The sequence below is a fragment of the Nannospalax galili genome, unplaced genomic scaffold (genome assembly GCF_000622305.1).
Source record: "Nannospalax galili isolate Female #2095 unplaced genomic scaffold, S.galili_v1.0 scaffold132, whole genome shotgun sequence".
Classification (NCBI taxonomy): Eukaryota; Metazoa; Chordata; class Mammalia; order Rodentia; family Spalacidae; genus Nannospalax; species Nannospalax galili.
Window position 1 is genome coordinate 3,457,932 of NW_008332644.1, and position 20,372 is coordinate 3,478,303.

Genomic DNA, 20,372 nt, shown 5'->3' on the forward strand with positions numbered 1-20,372 from the left:
GAGTTATATCATTGGTCACACACAGAGATTCTCTCTAAATTGCCCAAGCCTAAGTGGCATATCTAGGATGCAACCTTGCAACCTCTACACCTAAGACAGAATATAGAACAAGGGATGAGGAGAACACTAATGCGTCTTTCAACTCTCATCAATGAAGCTCCCTCATGTAACAGAGGGCCAGGAACACAAAAGGCCACAAGTGTCAAAATATAGAGAATAGGAGTCTGCAGAGTGTGTGTCCTTGGACAGGACTCCTGTATTGAGGTCCACCCACCCAGGACTCAGGGACCATTGCAGAAGAGGGGGCAGAAAGATTGTAAGAGTCAGGGAGGAGGTACGTGACTATATGGAAATGGTCCCACAGGCGCCTGGGACCCTTCTCATACAAACCTACAGCAATGGTGTCAGCATGCATGAGACCCATGTGAACTTAGGCAGACAAAAACCCAGCACAGAACTGCTTCTCAAGTACTTTTGCTGAATACCTGTATCTAAATAGGAGTGATAATTCTGCCATTTTTTGCACTAATGAAAGTATTATTTAAGCTTCTAAATGAGAACAAATAAATTGACATAACAGGACAAAAGACAGTGTTGCAGGAAGATGAGGCAGGGCTATCCTGAACATTCTACCTGTAATGTGTGTGCTGGTGTCCAAGGGTGTGGTGGCCATGGGATTGTAACACTACTTTGGACCTTTTTTGGAGCTTGTTAGTCTTGAGGATTGTGAAAAAGTGGATGGTCTCATTGACAGGTGATTTGTTAAATAATTAAATGCTGTTAAATGTCCCAATAGTAACATTAAGGAATGGTGACTTCCAGAGGAGATTTCTTCTAAATGAGTTATTACCAAATACTCAAGGATAGTGAATACATAAAATGGACTCAGAAAGGCATATTCAAGGAACTTATTTACAAATGTTTTGACTCATTTTGAATTGTCTCTGTCTGATGTAATATTCTTTTTCTTTCTGGTCTTTTTGAGACAGGATCTCCCTATGGCTCCAGCTGGCCTGGAACTCACAGAGATCTGCCTGCTTCTGCTGGGATTAAAGGCGTGTGCCACCATGCTTGGCTTGACTTAATATTCTTAGAGTATCTCTTCTGTGAGATCTGAAATTTTTGCTTTATGTTTAAGTGATTCCAAGGTTATTTTATCATTGATTTTTGAAAGATGTTAACATTGTTTGTTAAAGACAGACTTCATTCTTTAATATTATTGTTTTTTTATTTTGTTAATTTTATGTGTATGAGTGTATTCCCTGCATTATGTAATATGTACCTGTGTTGTGCAATGCCCGTGGAGGTCCAGTTGTTTTTGTTTTGAGCAGTATTCTAGTTATATCATCTTGCTTTTGTGTTAGCTAAAAATTTTTTTTATAACCTGTGAAGTGAGGCTATTTAGCCTTGTCGGTATTTTGAGGTAAAATTCATTTTAAGACACATGCCTTGTACATAATTTGTGCTGGTTATAAGTTGTTTTCCAAGATGTTGTGAAATAGAATTCTGATAGCATGCTATAAATATAATTTCTCAACCACTGTAACGTTCTTAATACACTGCACACTACCTTTCTTCAGTGGTTTTCCAATTTAAATTAACTTATGACCTGTCACCCCACTGTTCATGTCCTGATTGCACATTTATTTCAGAAGCAAATTAATAGACTCTTCTTTCTTCAATGATTTTAATTTAAAACTTAATTCATTTAGTGCTGCACAAAGTTACAGATTTGAAAAGCTTGATAGACCCACTTGAATTGGGTTCTTATAATGTTTGCATGTGTTTTTAACTTGGAGATCACTCAGGGTAGGGTAAGACTTAGGGCATCTTATTTTGTGGACATGAATAGTATTGGTTCATTTCAACGAACATTATTTCAATGTGTATTGTATATTGTTGCATTTCCTCTCTATTCACTATTTTATTTTGTGTTTACATGTAATAGATATTAACTATACTTAAGAACATTGAATGAAATGACCACCCAAGGCAAAGCTATGTCTGTATTTATATTGGTCTTACAGAAAATGGTCATATTTTTAACATCTCCAGAAACTAACTCTCTCTTTTAACACATGCTTGCTTAGAATGTAGAAGAAGACTTAATTTTTAGGAGGTTGGAGAGATGGCTCACTGGCTGCTCTTGAGGATCTGGATTTGGTTCCCAGCACCCACATGGTAGCTAACAACTGTAAGTACAGTTCCAGGGATCTGACACCCACTTCTGTCCTCTGTGAACATTGCTCTTATATACATGCAGGCAAAATACTCATAAAATAAATTTTTTTTAAATTTAAAAGATTTAATTATGTGTATTCATGTGTTAGTATGTGGTGTGTACAAATGAGTTCACTTGCCCTTTGAGGCCAGAAGAGGGTGTCAGGTCCTTTGGAGCTGGAGTTATAGGTAGTTGTGAGCCGCCCAGTGCTGGGACCAAACTCAGGGAACTGTTCCTCTGAGAACAGTATGCATTCATAGCTGAGCCGTCTTTCTAGCCACAGAACACTCTTGTATTTTCAAGTGGTTCCTTATATCTCCTTGGCCTTTTCCTGGCTGTTCCGTTTTTTCCCTTTTCTTGGCCACACATTCCCATGGCAGCATTAACAGATGCTTATTATTTATTTTCAAAGTAAGTATTCAGATTATTTAAAATATTCTGGGAAATGCTTTATTTTACTAGGTAAAGATGATTCAGGACTGGACATCACTTGTAGGTGTAGGTGTAGGTGTGTCCAACTGAACTATAGGCTTATGGGACACCTGTGCTTTAGGGTAGTTGTGATTACAACTCAACACAAAAATCTTAAACTTAAGTGGTATAAGATTTAAAAAAATATTTTATGTATTATTTTTATTTTATGTGTATGAGTATTTTGCCTGCATGTGTGTAAGTGTACCCGTGTCATGTAGTGCCCACGGAGAGGGTGTCAGATTCCCTGGAACTGGAGTTACAGACAGTTGCTGGCTGCATTGTGAGTGTTGGGGTGTAAACCCAGGTCCTCTGCAAGATCAGCCAGTGCTCTTAACTGCTGAGCCATCTCTCCAGCCTCAGTTATAATTTTTTTTAGATTTATATTTGTTTATTTGGAACTTGAGCATGAACTTTGTAGATGACAGCATCTTTGCACTAAATTTTCTTCTCTTTTCCCTTCTTGGGAGGCTCAGGCACTGAAGCCCCAGGGCTCACAGACTAGCTTAAAACATTTTTAGTTTGGGTTTTGTATCGTTTTATGACATTTAGGGCAGAGTGCCTTACAAAGAAATGGCTTCTCAGAACCCACGCATCTTTCAAGCCCTGCTTGCAGTATCCATTAGTGTGGGCGTAGCATGTCCATGCCCGGGTCGGGGGTGGGGGGTGGGGGCGCTGCTGTTGCTTTTTCATGCTAACTCTCAGTCTCTTGGGCAGCTCCACCCCTCTTTCCAGGGTGCTTCTTGTCTTGACCCTGGCTGGCTTACTCTTTTCGGAGGAATGAGTAATGTTCGGGCTACAGCATCTAATTGCACTGTGAAAGGCTGGACATACCTGAATGAGTACCGGAGGGTTTTACTCATAGTGCTTGTATTCTAAGTTTGTGTGTAGAGAGCCGTAGGGCTAAGTTGACTGACAAGCTGGACAGTCTTCCCTCCATTCCAACTATGTAGTCACATGATACCTCTACTGCCCACCCTGTGCACAGGCATCATTCCCTCATTTCAGCCATGTGGTCTCATGACTCCTGCTGCCCACCCTGTGCTCAGGGGCTCCTTCCCGGGGCTCTCTTGCTGCCTCCTTCCCTGTCTCCCTCCTCAGTGTGCCTTGTTTACCGCTCCCTTTGGTGAGGTCGTCTGCTCTAAGGGAGAAATGACACGCAGGACACCAAGCCTGCCTGTTTCCATTGTCTTCTGGCTTCTGTCACCAGAAGCCAGAATGTGAGACATAGTGGCAGGATTGGAGGCAGTGATGGGGAAATTACCTATGTCCTGATACATAACGTACAGTTGAATGAAAGGATTCCTGCATGTTTAGCTGCCTCACTTAAAACCACTCAAAAATGTTTCTCCCATACAGGCTGGTAAGGCAGGTTCCCAAGTATTTGGCAGATGTTAGCTAGGCAGTGATTTATTAATTTTTTTTTAATTTCTGATTACTTGTAGTCATGGCATATGCTTATGTGGTCCAGTATGACGTCTTCAAAAATGTATTCAGTGTGTAATGGCCAGAAGGGGTGATTGGCATATCTATCATTGCAGAGATACGTCTTTTAATCATGTTAGTGACATTAAAAATCCTGTCTACTAATCTGAAATATTCAATTAATTGTTGTCAGACATATTTGCCATAGAGCACTGATAGATAGTAGTGGTTAGTCTGAAATAGGTCAAAAGGAAATAAAGGAAGATGGGGAGCAATTTGGTGTCTGCTGCCCATAAGCTTTGGGCAGAGTTCATTCTGAGTCTCAGATAAGGGATTTGTCATGTAAATGCATGTTTATGGTCCTCTACTGCTGCGGTTAGTCTGGTCACCAGACAATAGACAAGTTGAGCACAGATGTTTCAAGTTGAAATTATCCCCTAAAATTTAGTCATTTTTTTTTAAAATATATATTAGTAAAAATAATTCTTGGGACTGGAGAAATGGCTCAGCAGTTAAGAGCACTGGCTATTCTTGCAGCAGAGGACCTGGATTTGATTCCCAGCACCCCCATGGCAGTTAACAACCAACTGTTCCAGGGAATTCGATGCCCTCTTTTGTCCTCCACGGGCATTGCATCACATGGGTGCATCTACATACATGCAGGCATAACACACATACACATAAAATAAACATAAATCAAAAATTTAAAAAAATCATTGAATTTTTTTGTAAAGATTAACCTTTGGTGACATTAATTTATATCCCTTAAGTTTTAAGAATTCTGATTTGGACCAAGTCTTAGTAGATTTTGGTGGTGGAGGTGACCTATTCTGACATAAAACTACCCTTTCATAAAATCAGTGGCACTCAATGTATATTGAAAAGTATTTGAATTGCTATCTTTTTGTTATTGTTGTTGATATTTTGAGACTGGCCAGGACCTCACAGAGAGTGCTGGGATTAAAGGCCTGCACCACCATACCAGGACTGAAGTACTACCTTCATTGATATAGTATTTATTGTTTATCTTTAGGTTTTTTCCCCAGCAGCTCCCAAGGATGTGATGCATTTCTTCGCCACAAGATGACCCTGATTTCTCCCTCTGTGCTGAAGAAGTATGGTATCCCCTTTGACAAGGTATCTCCATGCTACGCTTTCAGTACTTGATTTTTCATTGATGTGTTTTGTATTTAAGGTGAATTAAACATGGAAAAGTGTATATTTGATTTTAAAAATAGGACTTTTAGGATCCATGTTCTATGACATATCAGTAAGTTTATCTAAATCCTAATTAAAATTTTTATTACAATATGTATTTGTGTGTGTGTGTAGTTTGAGAATTTTATCATGCGTATGTGTATTCATCAAAAGCAACCCCAATTTACTCCTCTCCAATTCCTACCCCCCCCCACCACCACTCCCTCTCCTAACTTGATGTGCTCTTTGTTTTTTTTAAACTGAGTCCATTTAGTACTCTGTTTATGTGCCTGGTTGTAGGACCATCTACATGGAGCAGGACTTCCATCCCTGAAGAAAATTGGCCCTCCCTTTCACAACAAGCATCAAGTGCCAGTAGCTCCTAGCTAAGACTGGGACTTTATGAGCCTGTCCCCTGTCTTGCTGGGAATTTTGGCTGGCTTGTTTTTTGTCCAGGTCTTGGGTATGCTGTCACAGCTACTTTGAGTTCATGTATGCAAAAGTGCTGTCACGTCTGGCAGATATTGTTTTGCTGTAAACGTCCATGCCTTTAGCTTTTAGAGTCCTTCTGGCTCCTTCCACAATGATACCCGAACTTGGGGTGGGTGTGGTATTGCTGACTCAGAGCTGGGATTTCCACTGTATCTTATTCTCTGCATGTTGACCCAGTTGTGGGTCTCTGTATTGATGACCATCGTGGCAAAAATAAACTTTTCTGATGAGTGTTGAGAGGTGCACACTAATCTATGAGCATAAAGATAACAACTTGGGGTGGGGTGGGGCTGTAATAACCTAGGTTTTGGCACAGTGGGTATGGTAGCTCTCAAGGTTCACTGCTGGTAAGACTGTTGATGACTTTTCTCCCAGACACCATGCATAGAACTTTCCAGCTCTATGAAAGCTGACTAGTAAGAATGAAGTTTCCAGGTCAGTTACCAGCTTGATTTCTCCATGTCCTATTCCTGGAATATATGGTATCTTCAAGGTCTTACCATCAAGTTCTGGAGGTTAATCAAGAGCAATAGCAGTAGCCTGTAATGTTGGGGGAGGGGTGTCTGTGAATCTTCCCTGACCAGTAAGTAACTCAAAGAGATAACTGATACTTTGCACTGGGCTTTTTATTAGATAACCTGTGGTGTTGGGGAAGGCATTGGCCCCACACTGTAGGGCTGCTTCACTTAAAGTCCTTTTATATATGTATACATGTATATGCATTTATTTAGGAAGTTTCTACAGTAGTAGGTTTCCATATGACCTTTTCAAAAGACTTTAGTGTTAGTTATCCCTTCCCATGCTCCCTTTTCCACCCTGCCCTCCCGTCCTCCACCCCATTTAACTTTTTCTGTTCCACTCTTACCCTTCCCCCTTTATAATACCTGTATTCTTTCCCCCTTTACTTGAAATCCCTCACCTATGACTCATTATTGGTTTCCTACTTTCTATGAAAAATCTAAGCATCCATATCTAAAGATTTCAAAGCTAGCATCCACATATGAGAGAGAACATAGTGATTTTCTTTCTGTGTTTGGTTTATCTCAGAATGATGATTTCCAACTCTGTCAATTTGTTGAAAATTTTAGGTTTATCTACAGCTGAATAATATTCCACTGTGTGTATTATACATTCATCAGTTGATGGACTAGGCAGGTGTCTCTGTTGTTGGGAGTGGTCTAGCTGGATCCATACGGTAGATCGATTTCTGGCTTTCTGAGGGAACCCCCCACATGGTTTCTGTAGTGGCTGCACTAGTTTTTGCACTTCTACAAATACTGTGTAAGTGATTCCTTTTCGCCACAGACATGCCAGCGTTTGAGATGGTAAGGTGCCTGTGACTTAGAGAGCAAATTGGCAATTGCGCTTCATGTGAAATTATGGCCATTTCTGTTTTCTGCCTTGATGCAGGGCACATGGTGATTCTGTTCCTCAAAGAGCTAATTCTCTGATGGTGTCAAGGAACTTGTGACAGTAAGTGGCCATGCTGGCTGTGACATTATAGCTGCTAGGTTCATTCTTGGTTTCTATTACATTATTTTTCTGAACTTTTCTTTTTTTCACCTCCAAAATGGGGATAATACTAATTATCACTTAACACTTATTCTAGTATAAGAAGAGATAGTCTAAGGAAGGGGTTTGCGTAGTTTAAATTATATTGTAATATATTTTTCTTTTTCAAATCAATTCTTTAAGTCATCAAGTCATCATTTCTCATTTCAAGTACAGTTTTCCTCCCTGTAGCCCTAGCTGGCTTGGAACTCACTTTGTAGACCAGGCTGGCCTTGAACTCACAGAGATCCACTTGCCTCTGCTGGGATCAAAGGTGTGTGCCACCATGCCCAACACTCAAGTACAGTTTTTATCCTTTCGATATACTTGCCTTTGGTGATTGCAGTCATCGTTTTAGCTTTGCTGCAATGGGCTTGTTTGGTTGTGTCCCTCTACTTAATAGATGCATCATCTGACCAAATTGAATTGGCTTTATTTTGGTGAAATGAGACTGATTTGTTTCTATTGATGAAAAGCCCATGATTTTGGGTCCTTCTTAGTGAAAACACAAGATCTTTTGAACATACTTAGAGCAGGTCTTGCAGGTAGATAGGGAAGATATGTTTACAGTATTCAGTGGAGCATCTGCCTCAAACTAAGGTTACAAGTATGTGTTAGAAACATTTCAGAGTTTTCAGAAGAGTCCTTACCATGCACCATCAGACATCTGTAAGATGACAGTTTAATTGCGGTGTGTCTACCTGCATTTAAAGAGCAGGGTTCCTAAATGTACAAATTCACATATACACACATACATTTATTCCTTAACATTTTAGAACTGAAATGGCAAGAGAGTCCTTCACTCTGGCTCTATACCTTCAAACACAGCAGTACTTGGGTTTAATTAAATTAGGCAGTAGAGGAGTATCCTGACTAATCACAGCAGTACTTGGATTTTAGTTAAATTGGGCAGTGAGGAGTATCCTGACTAAACATAGTAGCGCTTGGACTTAAATAGGGCAGTGAGGAGTATCCTGACTTGAGAGCAGAATGGTGGGATTTTCTTTCACTTCATTTTTCATGAATATTTTGATAAATTCTCATTCCATTTTCTCATTTGTTTATAAAGAACTGGAGAATAAATGACACCTATTCTAGGGTTGACAGTCTTTCCCTGAACACTATTCCTGTGTAAATTTTTCCTTTGAATTTTTTAAAACCACCTATTGTCGGTATTCAGGGCTGGGAAATCACTGTAGATAATTTATGTCTATTTTTTTTAAATTAATTTTTTTTTTATGTGTATGAGTATTGCCTGCAAGTTTGTGAGTGCACCCATGTCGTGCAATGCCACGGAGGTCAGAAGAGGGCTTTGGATTCCCCTGGAACAGGAGTTAAGGACGGTTCATAGCTGCCATGTGGGTGCGGGGAATCGAACCCAGGTCCTCTGCAAGAGCAGTCAGTGCTCTTAACTGCCGAGCAATCTCGCCAGCCCCCAATTTATGTCTGAAATGGCGAAATTCATTTTGTATTCATGAATGTATTCTCAAAATGATTCCCAGTCAGACCAATAAGAATATATAGACTATTTGGATGGATAGATAAGGATAAATAAAATACCATGAATGGCATAGGTTGTCACAGGTGACACTGTTGGATCTATTACTGTGATGGATCTGTAGGATGAGATCACATTCTTTTCCATTAATAGCTGTCATTTTGCAGAATGGTTTTGTTTTTGATTTTTGAGAACTATACTTGTATTAGATTTTATGGAAATTTCTTATCATCTGCCATGGACCAGGGGTTTATTAGACCTCAAGTATTTTTTAAATTCTGTATATCAAATGCTTGGCAATTCAAATATTTATCAGCTGTTGACTAAATAAATAAAACACAATATATTTTGAGGCTCTGAATGAAGGAGTTTTTGTCTCCTAAACACCTTAGGAATATTTGTTGTTGTACAAATTCTAGGAATATTTATCTTACTTTGCTGTCATTTAAAGAATTTAGAGACCAGTTGCTCCATACTTTGAGTGCTAGGGAAGAAGCATGTTAAATTTAGATAATGCAAAACAAAGATTATTTTACTTTATTTGAAGGAGTAATACATTTATAGTATAACATTAAATAGGTATTTTTTCAAAAATAAATCAGACCAAAAATTTTATTTTGCTTATTTTGTTTACAACTTTTGGTATATTTTACTTTGTTTTGTTTTGGTAGATAAAAAAGGTAACAGGTATCAGGGACTGGAGAGATGGCTCAGCAGTTAAGAGCACTGACTGCTCTTGCAGAGGACCTGGGTTCAGGTCCCAGCACCCACATGATGGCTAATAACCACCCATAATTCCAGTTCCAGGGGATCTGATACCCTCCTCTGATCTCTTTGAACATTGCATGACATGGGTGCACTTACATACACTTCAGACAACATACTCATACACATAAAATAAAAATATTAAAAAAAAGCTTTTTAAAAAAGTAAGATGTCTTTAAAGAATGAGACAAAAAAAATATGTAGTTTTTAATGTCTGTTTTTGGGCTCCTGATTTATTTATACAAGTTATTTCAATTACATTTAAAATATAAGCACACATACATATATTTGACTAATTCACTGAATATATGGCTTTTCATTCTATTTTCTTTTTTGGAGACAGGGTCTCCCTATAGCCCCAGCTTCTTATAATTCACTGTGTAGACCTAGGTGGACTTGAACTCACAGAAATTTACCTGTGCTGGCGTTAAATTTTGTTTGTGTAGGGTGGGGGTTTACATGTGCCACAGTGTACATGTGGCGATCATAGGACAGCTTGTTGGAGCCTGTTTTTTCTTCACTGTGTGGATCCCAGGTATTGAACCCAAGTATTGTCAGACATGGCAGCAAGTACCTCTACCCTCCAAACCATCTCACCACCCAGAACGTCTTTCATATTGAAACAGCTGTGATAACATATTTTCCTTTCTAATTTTATTTTTTTTATGACTAAATGTTTATTTAACTATTTTACATATATTGTCTCTAATGTTTTTATTTAGCCTCATAAATTAAAATTGTCTGTTCTCTAAAACATAATATTAAAACTTTCTCTACAGGTTTTAGGATTTCAACTTCCCCTTAGAATTCCCAATCCTGCTTTTCCTCACATTTTTGCTTCTCCTGAAGCAGACACTGATTTTCATTACCCCAGTCACATAATGGCACATCACTAATTCTTCTTTTACTACAGTTACAGCTAAATTTTACAAAAAAAAAAAAAAACTTTCTCATATATAATTAGCTTTACCTGTTTTTTAAAAATAATTTATTTAGAATTTCATGTGTGCATATAGGGTGTTTTGATCAAATCCATGCCCATTCCCTCCCCTCCAACTCCTCCCATATGTCCCCATCACTTTTTTTCTGATAACTTCTTGTACTCTTTCCTCTACTTTTATTTATTTATTTTTTTATGGGGCTGCTACTCTAACATTCTCCCCTCAGAAGAGGTAAACCTAAAATCTTTTAAGAATTAGATAAAAGTTCCCAAATATTTTTGACAGTTTTTGGCCTTTGGAACGGAGTATGTTGCTAAGAGGCCCAAGGACATTGTGAGTTTTAACCAAGAAACTGGCTACTTTTCTTTGGGGTCTTTTTACCTTAACTGCCTAGCCAATTCCTACCTCCTATTATTATCCCACCATCCTCTGAAGAGGTTACCCAAATTGCCAATAGGGAATAGGGACACAGACCGCTCTGGCTTCTTCCATGCTAAAGAGGGATGCAGGGTGAGGCAATTGGAGTACCCCTTCAGTGGGTACATCTAAAAGACTCCCAAATTGCATAACTCTTATCTCCAGGAAGAGAAGAAAGTCTTTGAATCTTCAAGAGGAGTTGTGAAGGAGAGGTAAAGGCAAGAGTAAATAGCATTACAAGTTCTAGACAGGGAACTAGAAAAAAGTCAGAACAGGGCAGTTTTCAAATGTTCATATGAGAGTCCATTATAATTTCTTGACAAGGGCTTCCAAAAGCATCCCTCTATTGGATTCCCCGTCATTTTTCTCTTGTCTTCCAAGGGTGGACTCTATAGAGTGATGGATTCAGGATTTGCTTTCAGATATTTTGATAGGTGTTGGAGTGGTTAGAATCAGTGTCAGTTCCCTCTCAAAGGCTTCTAGATAGGGGGAGAAAACAAATTTATCCATCATTTTAGAACAATAGCTCGTTGTCTCCCTTAGCTACAGGTCGGCACTAGAGTATTGGAGACCAAGATTTGAAGTCTTATGTCTGAGCAGCACTTTCTGGTTAGGAACGAAATCATCAATGAGAATCATAATTGTCTAAATAACTTTTTATATAGACTTAAGCCTAATGTCTGGGAAGTGTAATTCTTTGAACTCTTGAAGAAATATACTGATGACTTTAGTCTTTGGTTTTACTTTCTTTTTGGGTATTTAAGACCAGACAGTGGCCCAAAGAATCAATTTATTTTTACACTTAAGGTCACTTGAAGATCTGCTCCTCAGGGGTCACATGGGCTTGGGAGGAGCTCCTGGTTCTTTTCTTTTACTAGTTCCATCTATGTGAAGATAAGTCAAAGGTCCTGCTCAACCATGTCTGGCTTCACTTGGAAGCATGAATGAGATGTTTCCTCTGAGTTGACCCTCTACTTTGTAGAATGAAAACTGGTTCAAGTCTATCTCGTGTGGTCTCCATGTCCTCCCTGAACAAGAGGACAAGTGACTCACCACAGTTACTGGACATTTTGAGAGATGTTCCATAGTCCCCTGGAACTTAGCTGACCTTGGAGGGCAAGGGGCAAAAACTGTCCTTTAAGTCCCTCTGACCAGATTAGTATGGGTCTCAAAGTATAGCTGTTAAACATCCAATAATGTTAGTTCCACCAGTCTGGTACTTTTAATTATCATGTGCTGTGTAGATAAGGCTTGGATAAAAAACCAAGTATTCTCAGATAAACTTTGACTAGATATATATTTTATTCCTTAGACTAGTTTAGTCAACTATGACCATAAACAATTTAAGATTATGTGTATATTATTTTTGTGTCATCCTTTATATATCATAACCTATACAGACCTTTATCACTTGCTTAGGCTTTCTCATTTTTTCTGTCTCATTTTGGAAAATCTCTCCATTCCCATATCCTTTTAACATCTTTTACATTCTCATTTTCTTTTTAAAAATAATTATGAGACATAATAGTATTAACAAATAAATTTTCCATCTGTTGTGAGACTCTTTTTCCTGGGGATGCTATGCAATGCTTTTTCCCTTTCAGGGTTCTAGTGTCCAACCAATGTTTGATTAAAGTTTTAATGGGAAACCAATGAATTTATTGAGCCTATTTATGGAGATAACTGAGGGGTTGCTGAGGTATATGTGACCTGACAGTGTGCTCACTGGGAAGTGTTTCCCCAGCATGGGTCATGCCTTCTCTTCCTGGCTTTCCCTAAATTGTGCACTTAAGCTCTCCCCAAATCCAGGAGGCCATGTGTGATTAGGGTCAAATTACATACAATTGGCTGGGAAGAGTGTCTGGATAATGCGGTGAGATTCCAATGACCCTGCTTGGCCCTCCTTTAATGAATGAGCACAACAGTCAGCAAGCCCAATTGTGATGATGTTTAGTGGTCAGGCTCAGCTGAAGTCATGATGATGGCAGTTATTTCATGCAAAAGGGACTGCTGTATAGCATCTTCTTATTCAAAGGACCTGGATTTAAAAGGATTTGATGCTAGGATCCACATATAAGGGGGAACATACGTCATTTGTTTTTCTGAGTCTGTGTTACTTCACTTAGCATAACAGTTTCTAGATCTGTCCATTTTCCTGCAAATTTCATTATTTCATCTTTCTTTACTGCTGAATAGAACTCCATTGTGTAAATATACCTGTCCCACTAAATTTTCTCCTTCCCTCTCAGTTTGACCCACCCTCAATCTCTTCAGGGTCTCTTGCTCTGGGCGCTGTCAGACAAACCACGTAACATATTTTTATCTGATTTTTAAATTTTATTTCTTGGGGGGGGGTGGAGTAACTTACAAAGGCAAACACCCAGCGCTTCACAAAAGGCAGACACCCGGTGCCCTGTTCCGCTCTGTGGCTCACCAGCCTGCCACCCTGCCCATAGTCACCATTAGCTTGACTCCAGGGCCATTCCTCTTAAAGCCTGCTGCCCGTGCCCTTTGGGCTTCTGTCCAAGATGGTGCCAAAAGCCCCTCCCTCCAGCTAACTCTCCTGCAGTCAATTCTCCACATCAGGCCCCGCCCTTTAGAGGAACCAGGTCCTTTGGGGACACAATACCACATTTTTGTTAACCACTGGTCAATTGAGGGGCGCTTATGTTGCTTTCCATCTCTTAGCTATTGTGAAAAGAGCAGCAACAAACATGGTTGTACAAATGTCTCTACAATAGGATGGGGCCTTGGGTATATGCCAAGGAGTGGTATCTAATTTAATTTATTTTATGATTTATGTTTGTTTATTTATTTATTATTTATTTATTTATTATCTTTTTGAGATAAGGTCTCCCTATAGGCCCAGCTGGCCTGGAATTTACTATGTAGACCAGGTTGGCATTGATCTCAACATTCACTTGCTGAGTGCTGGGATTAAAGGGGTGAGCCCCATACCTGGTTATATTTTCATTTTTAAAAGAAATGCATTCTGTTTTCAGGATTAGGAAGGTCTTAAGAACACTATGTACCCTCTGATCTTACAGATCACCCAGGAGGCTGGGGAGTTTATGATCACTTTTCCATATGGCTACCATGCCGGCTTCAATCATGGCTTCAACTGTGCTGAGTCTACAAATTTCGCTACTGTCAGATGGATTGACTATGGCAAAATTGCTAAGTTGGTAAGTCATACCTGAAAATCAAAGCACGTTGTAAGTGTGTATTTTCCTTGAGCACATTCATTGTTTTCATCACTCGCAGTCTCAGCACAGCTATTTATTTCACAGTAGAGATACTTAATTTATGCAGGCTCAGTTACCACTCATTTCTGTATTTGATGCTGTGGATGCTTGCTCTCTCTCTCAATTCCACCCTTTGGTTTCATTGTCTAAAGACTCCATATTAGACAGACTTTGATTTCTTCTTTTAAAGTTCTGTCTTTGGCTTAGAAAATAGCAGCTTATGGAAGGAAGTGACTAGTTAAATTTGTAACTATTGCAGTTCCTGGGAGGATGGTAAGAAGAAATGGTCCTTAGTGCAAAAGTGAATTTCTCAAAAGTAATAAGGTAGAACATATTTTAAAATATATTTTAATGGGGCTGGGGAGATATCTCAGTTGTTAAGAGCACTGGCTGGTCTTGTAGAGGACCCGGGTTTGGTTCCTAGGATTTACATCGCAGCTAACTACCATCCGTAACTCCAGTTACAGGGGATCCGATGCCATCTCACCTCCTTGGGCACTGCAGGACGTGGGTGCACTTACACCCACGCCGGCAATACACTCATACCTATAAAATAAAAATAAAATATTTAAAAATACATTTAAATAAGGTGCTCCTTTTTCATAGTATTCATTTAAAGCTCTAACCTCTTTTTGTGTTTGGAGTAGATTGTGTTGCAGAGCTGGGCAACATAGAGGCAGGAGTGAGTAACTACTTACTCTTCAGCCTTGAATGTAAATGTAGTTGTAGTCTGACCATCCCTGTTTCTAAGCATCTGTAATTCTCTGTATCTTTCACAGCCTCGTGTTCTTTGTTTCAATCAGTAAGTTTTGATTATTTCACTAAGATGTGATTTTCATAAAACATACTTAGAACAATGTTCCACGTAGTCTTGTTGCCCTTGCCTGGCACTAAATGATGCTTGGGCTGGTGGGTGCTCAGATTCTGCTCTGAAGCAGGTGCTGGTCCGTGTATTTGTGTGTGGGTAATCACATTCATTCTGTTTGTCTTTAGATAGTTTTGCCTTCCGTACTTTGAATGACTGCCATGTACAAAGCGGAAATATTAGCAGAATGTACTATTTACTGATTTTAGAAATCTTTACTGCTTTAAACATCAAAGTAATCTTAGAATAACAAACAGGATAGTAACTGAAGCCAAACCTCTGTGTGTATTTGAAACAACTGCATTCACTTTTTGTAACATTCTTCTGTGGAAAAATGGAGCCCACGATTACTTCTGTGCAACTGTAGTGTGGTCACCAGTCTGCTTCCTAACTGGGCTGGGTCAAAGAGCTGGCCTGCAGGATGCATTGCATTTTTCTGTGTAGTGGGATGAAGTACAGTTCTGTGATGGCTAATCTTGGTTGTTACCTTGACTGGATGTGGAATTAACTAAAATGTGAGGGACTTTCTTGATCAGAATATTTGAGGCTGGAAGACCACCGTAAACAAGGGGGTGCCTCTAATGGCAGCCCAGAGAAAAGCACGTGGCAGAAGGAGCCTTTGCTTTTCCCTACTTGCCTTCTTTCTTGCTGGCGAGTTTTCTGCCTTGATGCTGCAGCATTGTTTTGCCAGTGTGAAAAGCAGCTTCTTCAGGTTCCAGTGTAGACTTAAGACCAGCAGCTCTGCAGGAATCCTTCAGGCCTTCAGTGCTAGATTGGGACTGCGGAGACCCCCATGGACTGAGCAGCCGGGATTCCCAGCCAGTCTGGTGGGATGGCCCCTACCCTGTAAGCCAATCAAACATACCCTCTTTTAATATGTAATTACCAATATATTCATAATACACACACTATTTTCTATCAATTCTGTTCCTCCAGAAAACCCCGACTAATGCAAGTTCTTTTGAGACTGGGTTTGATAAATTTTTTCCCCACTGCATTTATTATTAGATCATATCAATAAAACTGACAGGCTGTTTAATGAAACTTTGGCTTGGATTTTTCAGCTTGACTTGTTTTTGCATTGCAGCAGCTTTAAGCACTGTGATTGTCCTGAAGGGAAAAAAAGTTATTTATGGTACAGATTTTCTTGGGTTACAAAGACTTAGTGTCTTAGGGAAAGTCGTGTCTTGCGTTTACCCTCAGAAACAGAGCACTTGCTAGAGTATGTAGCACCAGAGACTTAGTGTGTGGTGCTAATGATGTGTCTTCTTAATGATGTATAGTAGTTGCTAACACTTAAACAGTAACCATTATTTTAACTTGCTTTTATTTGAAGTAATATATTAACATGGCATATCAGAAAGTTGAAAATTGAGCTGCAGTGTTTTCTCATAAGCTCAGGAATCAATACGATGTGAATTTTAAGGTTTTCTGACATTTGAGTCCTCAGACATTTGAACATGTTTGGAAACAGGTGATAGAAAATTTTGAAATTGATTTTCTTTTAATCTGCAAATGATTTAAAATATTAAATTGTCTAAGGTTACAAGTATAGGTATGGATTCATTCTGTTTTATATTTCAATCTTTCTAAAAAGAAATTTTGGTTTTCTTGAATTGAAAATGAAAAAATAATTATGAGTATAATATCAACATAAATATAGGAAAATAACATGCATATGAAAATGTAAGCTTAGATTAGCTGGTAAGGGGACATACTTATCACCGAACAAAGAACTGCAGTACACATTCTGTCTGCTGAAGGAATCCTGTGTACATGTACTTAAAGAAGGTAGCTTCCTGGACAGAGGCTATCATTGTGGCAGAAGAAAGTGATTCTAGAGATCTTCATAGAGGAATCTTTTTCAATGTGAACAAATAGCCTTCATCTGATTGTGTACACCAAACTAAGTTCTGAGAATGTGGCTGTTCCTGTGTCTTTTGGAGTCACTTGGGGCAACACTGTATATTGCTTTAATAACAACATAACACAGTTACAGTGGTTACTCATTTTATGGAAAGGAATTAGAGTCAATCTCTAAAGTCTAAAAGTATGGTAAAAAAGAAATCATATTTACCAAGAATTTCTCTTGAAAGTACTCATAAACTCACATTATAGTCAAAATTATAACAAAGCCCCTTCCTTAGGCCTTGAAAGATAAGATTATCCCATTCTCCAGGGGCTGGAGACATGGCTTAGTGGTTAAGAGCACTTACTGATCTTGAGGAGGACATAGATTTGTTTTTGAGCACAAACATCAAAGCTCATAAATACCTGTAACTCCAGTTTCAGGGCATCCATCATCCCTTTCTGGTCTCCACAGACACTTCATGCTTGTAGCACATATATGAACAGGAAAAAACTATCATGCACATAAAATACAAATAAATGCAAATTGTCTCCTTCCCTTCCAATAAGAGACCACAAGTCAAATAATATTCCTCAATCCTGGATAGTCCTTATTCAAAGAATTAGGAACCAATTTCAAGTGAATTTATAGGTTATATTTTGACTCACTCCATTTCTGACCTGACATCCTGGTGGTTCTCTGCTCCCAGGATGTCCCACATCGATGTTGAATTGAATCAAGGGATCCTTCTGCCTCAGGCACATGAGTTTCTGGAACTACAGCGTGTGCCATCATGCACTGCGTTGTGTCATAAAAGAGTAGTCTAGTAGCCTTTGTCTGTATCATGTATAAAGGGAAGAAAGTCTGGCTGCTTTGCACTAGCAAATCAAACAGTTTTGGACCTTCTAATTCTGAATGTCTGATACTGCATACATAATTTGAATTTTGAGTGTAGATATTTTATATCCTATATTTTGTCATTTTATTTCTACTTTTTGCCCAGTTTCTGGGTCCTGATTGTTTAGCAAAACAGTGCTGGCTTTGCTCTGCCAAAGTACACAAATCAATAAAGAGGAAAACAGAAAAAAAAAACCTCTTTTTAGAACATTTCCAATTTTCCACCAAAACTGAAAGGAAAAATACAGAAATTTCATATTCTTTCACATGTAATCTCGCATTATCAGCAAGCTCTCATCAAAGTGATACTTTTCCTACAAGTGGTGAGTGTGTACTGACATGTCTCCAGAAATCCGTAATATGTATTGGGGTTCAATCTTTCTGTTGTGCAACCTTTCATTTGGACAAATGTGTAGTGACCTGCAATCTCCATAGTAGTATACAGCAGATTCATTTCAGTGCTCTGTAAATCCTGTGCCTTTTTTTTCACAGAATTTAAAAGAAATCTTGTGCTCAGAACCATAATGAGAAGAAAAAGTATACAAAGACATGCCCTTAAGGAACATGTTCTCTCTAACTGAGACATTGCCATTTTTATATCTGTGGGGATATTAAGAGATTTGAAGACCATGTTCATGTTAGGTCCTCACTTAATATTGATAAGATGCTTTGTTTTTGAATTCAGGTAATCTGAGACTTAAGTAATGTAGTACTAATGTAGTTGCTTTGTATTGTGTCCTCAAGAGGGCTGGGAAGCCTGCCCTCATTTTTTGTTAACTTAGTTTTGCTCTATTATGAGATTTGAATGGGACTGTGTATCTACTTTAAGACATTGATGCTAATTTCTAGTTTGAAGTCAAAGAATTATGTCTTTTTGAGACTACACTGTAGTGTTAGTATCATTAAAAATTAAAACTACTATTGAGAAAAATAAACTTGTCTTCACTCTTTTTTCATGGAGTTTTCTGGCAACTGTAGTTGACCTCTGTTTTCTCTTCCAGTGTGCTAGATTTTGGTAGGGAAACTTGGGGCAAGTTGCTTTTCTCTGACTTTACAATGGTGCACATTTAAGGACAATGGTTGTTGTCTTCCTTCTACCCATTCCTCTTTCACATAGTCTCATTTCGAAAGAAGTCCATCATTTTAGGCAGTTGGTGTGTTAGGGGAGAAGGTAGCAATGATATTTGCTCTAACAATAAATGAGGATGTTGAGGCTGATCTCACTGTGTCCAGGCTGGTTTTGAACTCTTCATCTTGCCTCAGCCTCCCGAGTGCTCAGATCACAGGTATGTACTCCATGCCCAGCTCTTGAATTTAGATTTTTTTTCCTTGAGACTACAGTGGGCAGTGGGCAAAGTGCTGCTGCCCAAATCTAAGACATGAATGCATATCTATGCTTGGGCGTAGTTGCATCTGTCTGCAACTCTAGCATGGGGGGTTGAGGGGCGGGCAGATTCAGTTGGATCCCAGAGCCTGCTGGCCATCCAGTTCAGACAATTGGTGGGTGGTTGTAGGTTCAGAGACAGACCCTGTCTCAGTGGATAAGGTGGAAAGTGATGATAACAGATACCTGACGCTGTCCTCTGGCCCCCACATGCATATGCACCACCTGCTTGTTCTCATAATCCCAGACATGTTATTGGCCTGAGCTGTTATGTCCAGCTAGTATTACCTTCTGTCTGCTCCTGTACATGTACTTACTGTCAGCACCTGCCGTGTGCTGGGTCCTGTGCCGTGATTAGGAAATTCAACAAGGATTGCCACGATGGCTGAGCAGGGAAAGCACTTGCCACCAAGCCTGATAACCCGAGTTTGATCCCTGGGACCAACATAATAGAGGGAAAAAACTAACTCCTTCAAGTGGGCCTCTGAGTGTCACAGGTGTGTGGCATGTGCATGCCCACGTGTCTGAGCTTATGTATATACGTGGGCATGTGCATACACACACAAATGTAAGTAAATATCATTTCAGATTGAGGAACCTGAGGCACGGATTGGCTAAGTAAATTGCTCAAGATTGTATTGCTTATCCTTTTTGAAGATGGGGGTTGATTTTCAATGACTTTTCTGTGTTTTTTCAGTGTCTTATGATTCCTTAGTGAACTGATCTGCTGTCCTTATCTCACCTTCTATGATTTCACATAGAATTTTAAAGGAACAATCTTATCCCTGTATATCATCTTCTTATCATTCAGATTAGAATTGGTGGAAAGTTTTATGTGTTTTTGATAACTTTTTTTTCTTAAATTGAGACAGGGTCTCCTTGTAGCCCCAGCTAGCCTGGAACTTGCTATGTAGACTAGGCTGGCTTGAATTTAACAGAGATCTGCCTGCCTCTGCTGGGATTAAAGGCCTGTGCTACCAAGCCAGGTCGAAACTTTCGGAAACTTTGGACCTCAGTAGGTTTTCCTGTTGATTTAGTCTGTAATAAATCTGAAAGCATGATGGTCATCATTTTGCGCATTGTGTATGGTAGATTGGCGGGCTGCCCTAACAGCCTGATTTGGTCCATTGGCTTACTTCCTTGCATCTAAGGCC

The 20,372-nt window shown here is 39.2% G+C and overlaps 1 protein-coding gene across 5 annotated transcripts in view; it reads left to right on the forward strand.

Moving 5' to 3' along the window:
* Positions 1-20,372, forward strand: part of Kdm4c (lysine demethylase 4C) — a 304,347-nt gene that overhangs the window by 112,846 nt on the left and 171,129 nt on the right. For 3 of the 5 annotated variants that reach the window (XM_008827556.3, XM_008827554.3, XM_017796747.2), the window contains 2 exons: positions 5,151-5,254; positions 14,026-14,163. In XM_008827556.3, the coding sequence (XP_008825778.1) occupies positions 5,151-5,254; positions 14,026-14,163 (242 nt within the window). Of the gene's footprint in view, positions 1-5,150; positions 5,255-14,025; positions 14,164-18,326; positions 18,414-20,372 lie in introns of those variants that run through there. The other 2 variants (XM_029560863.1, XM_008827555.3) reach the window with 2 other exon arrangements.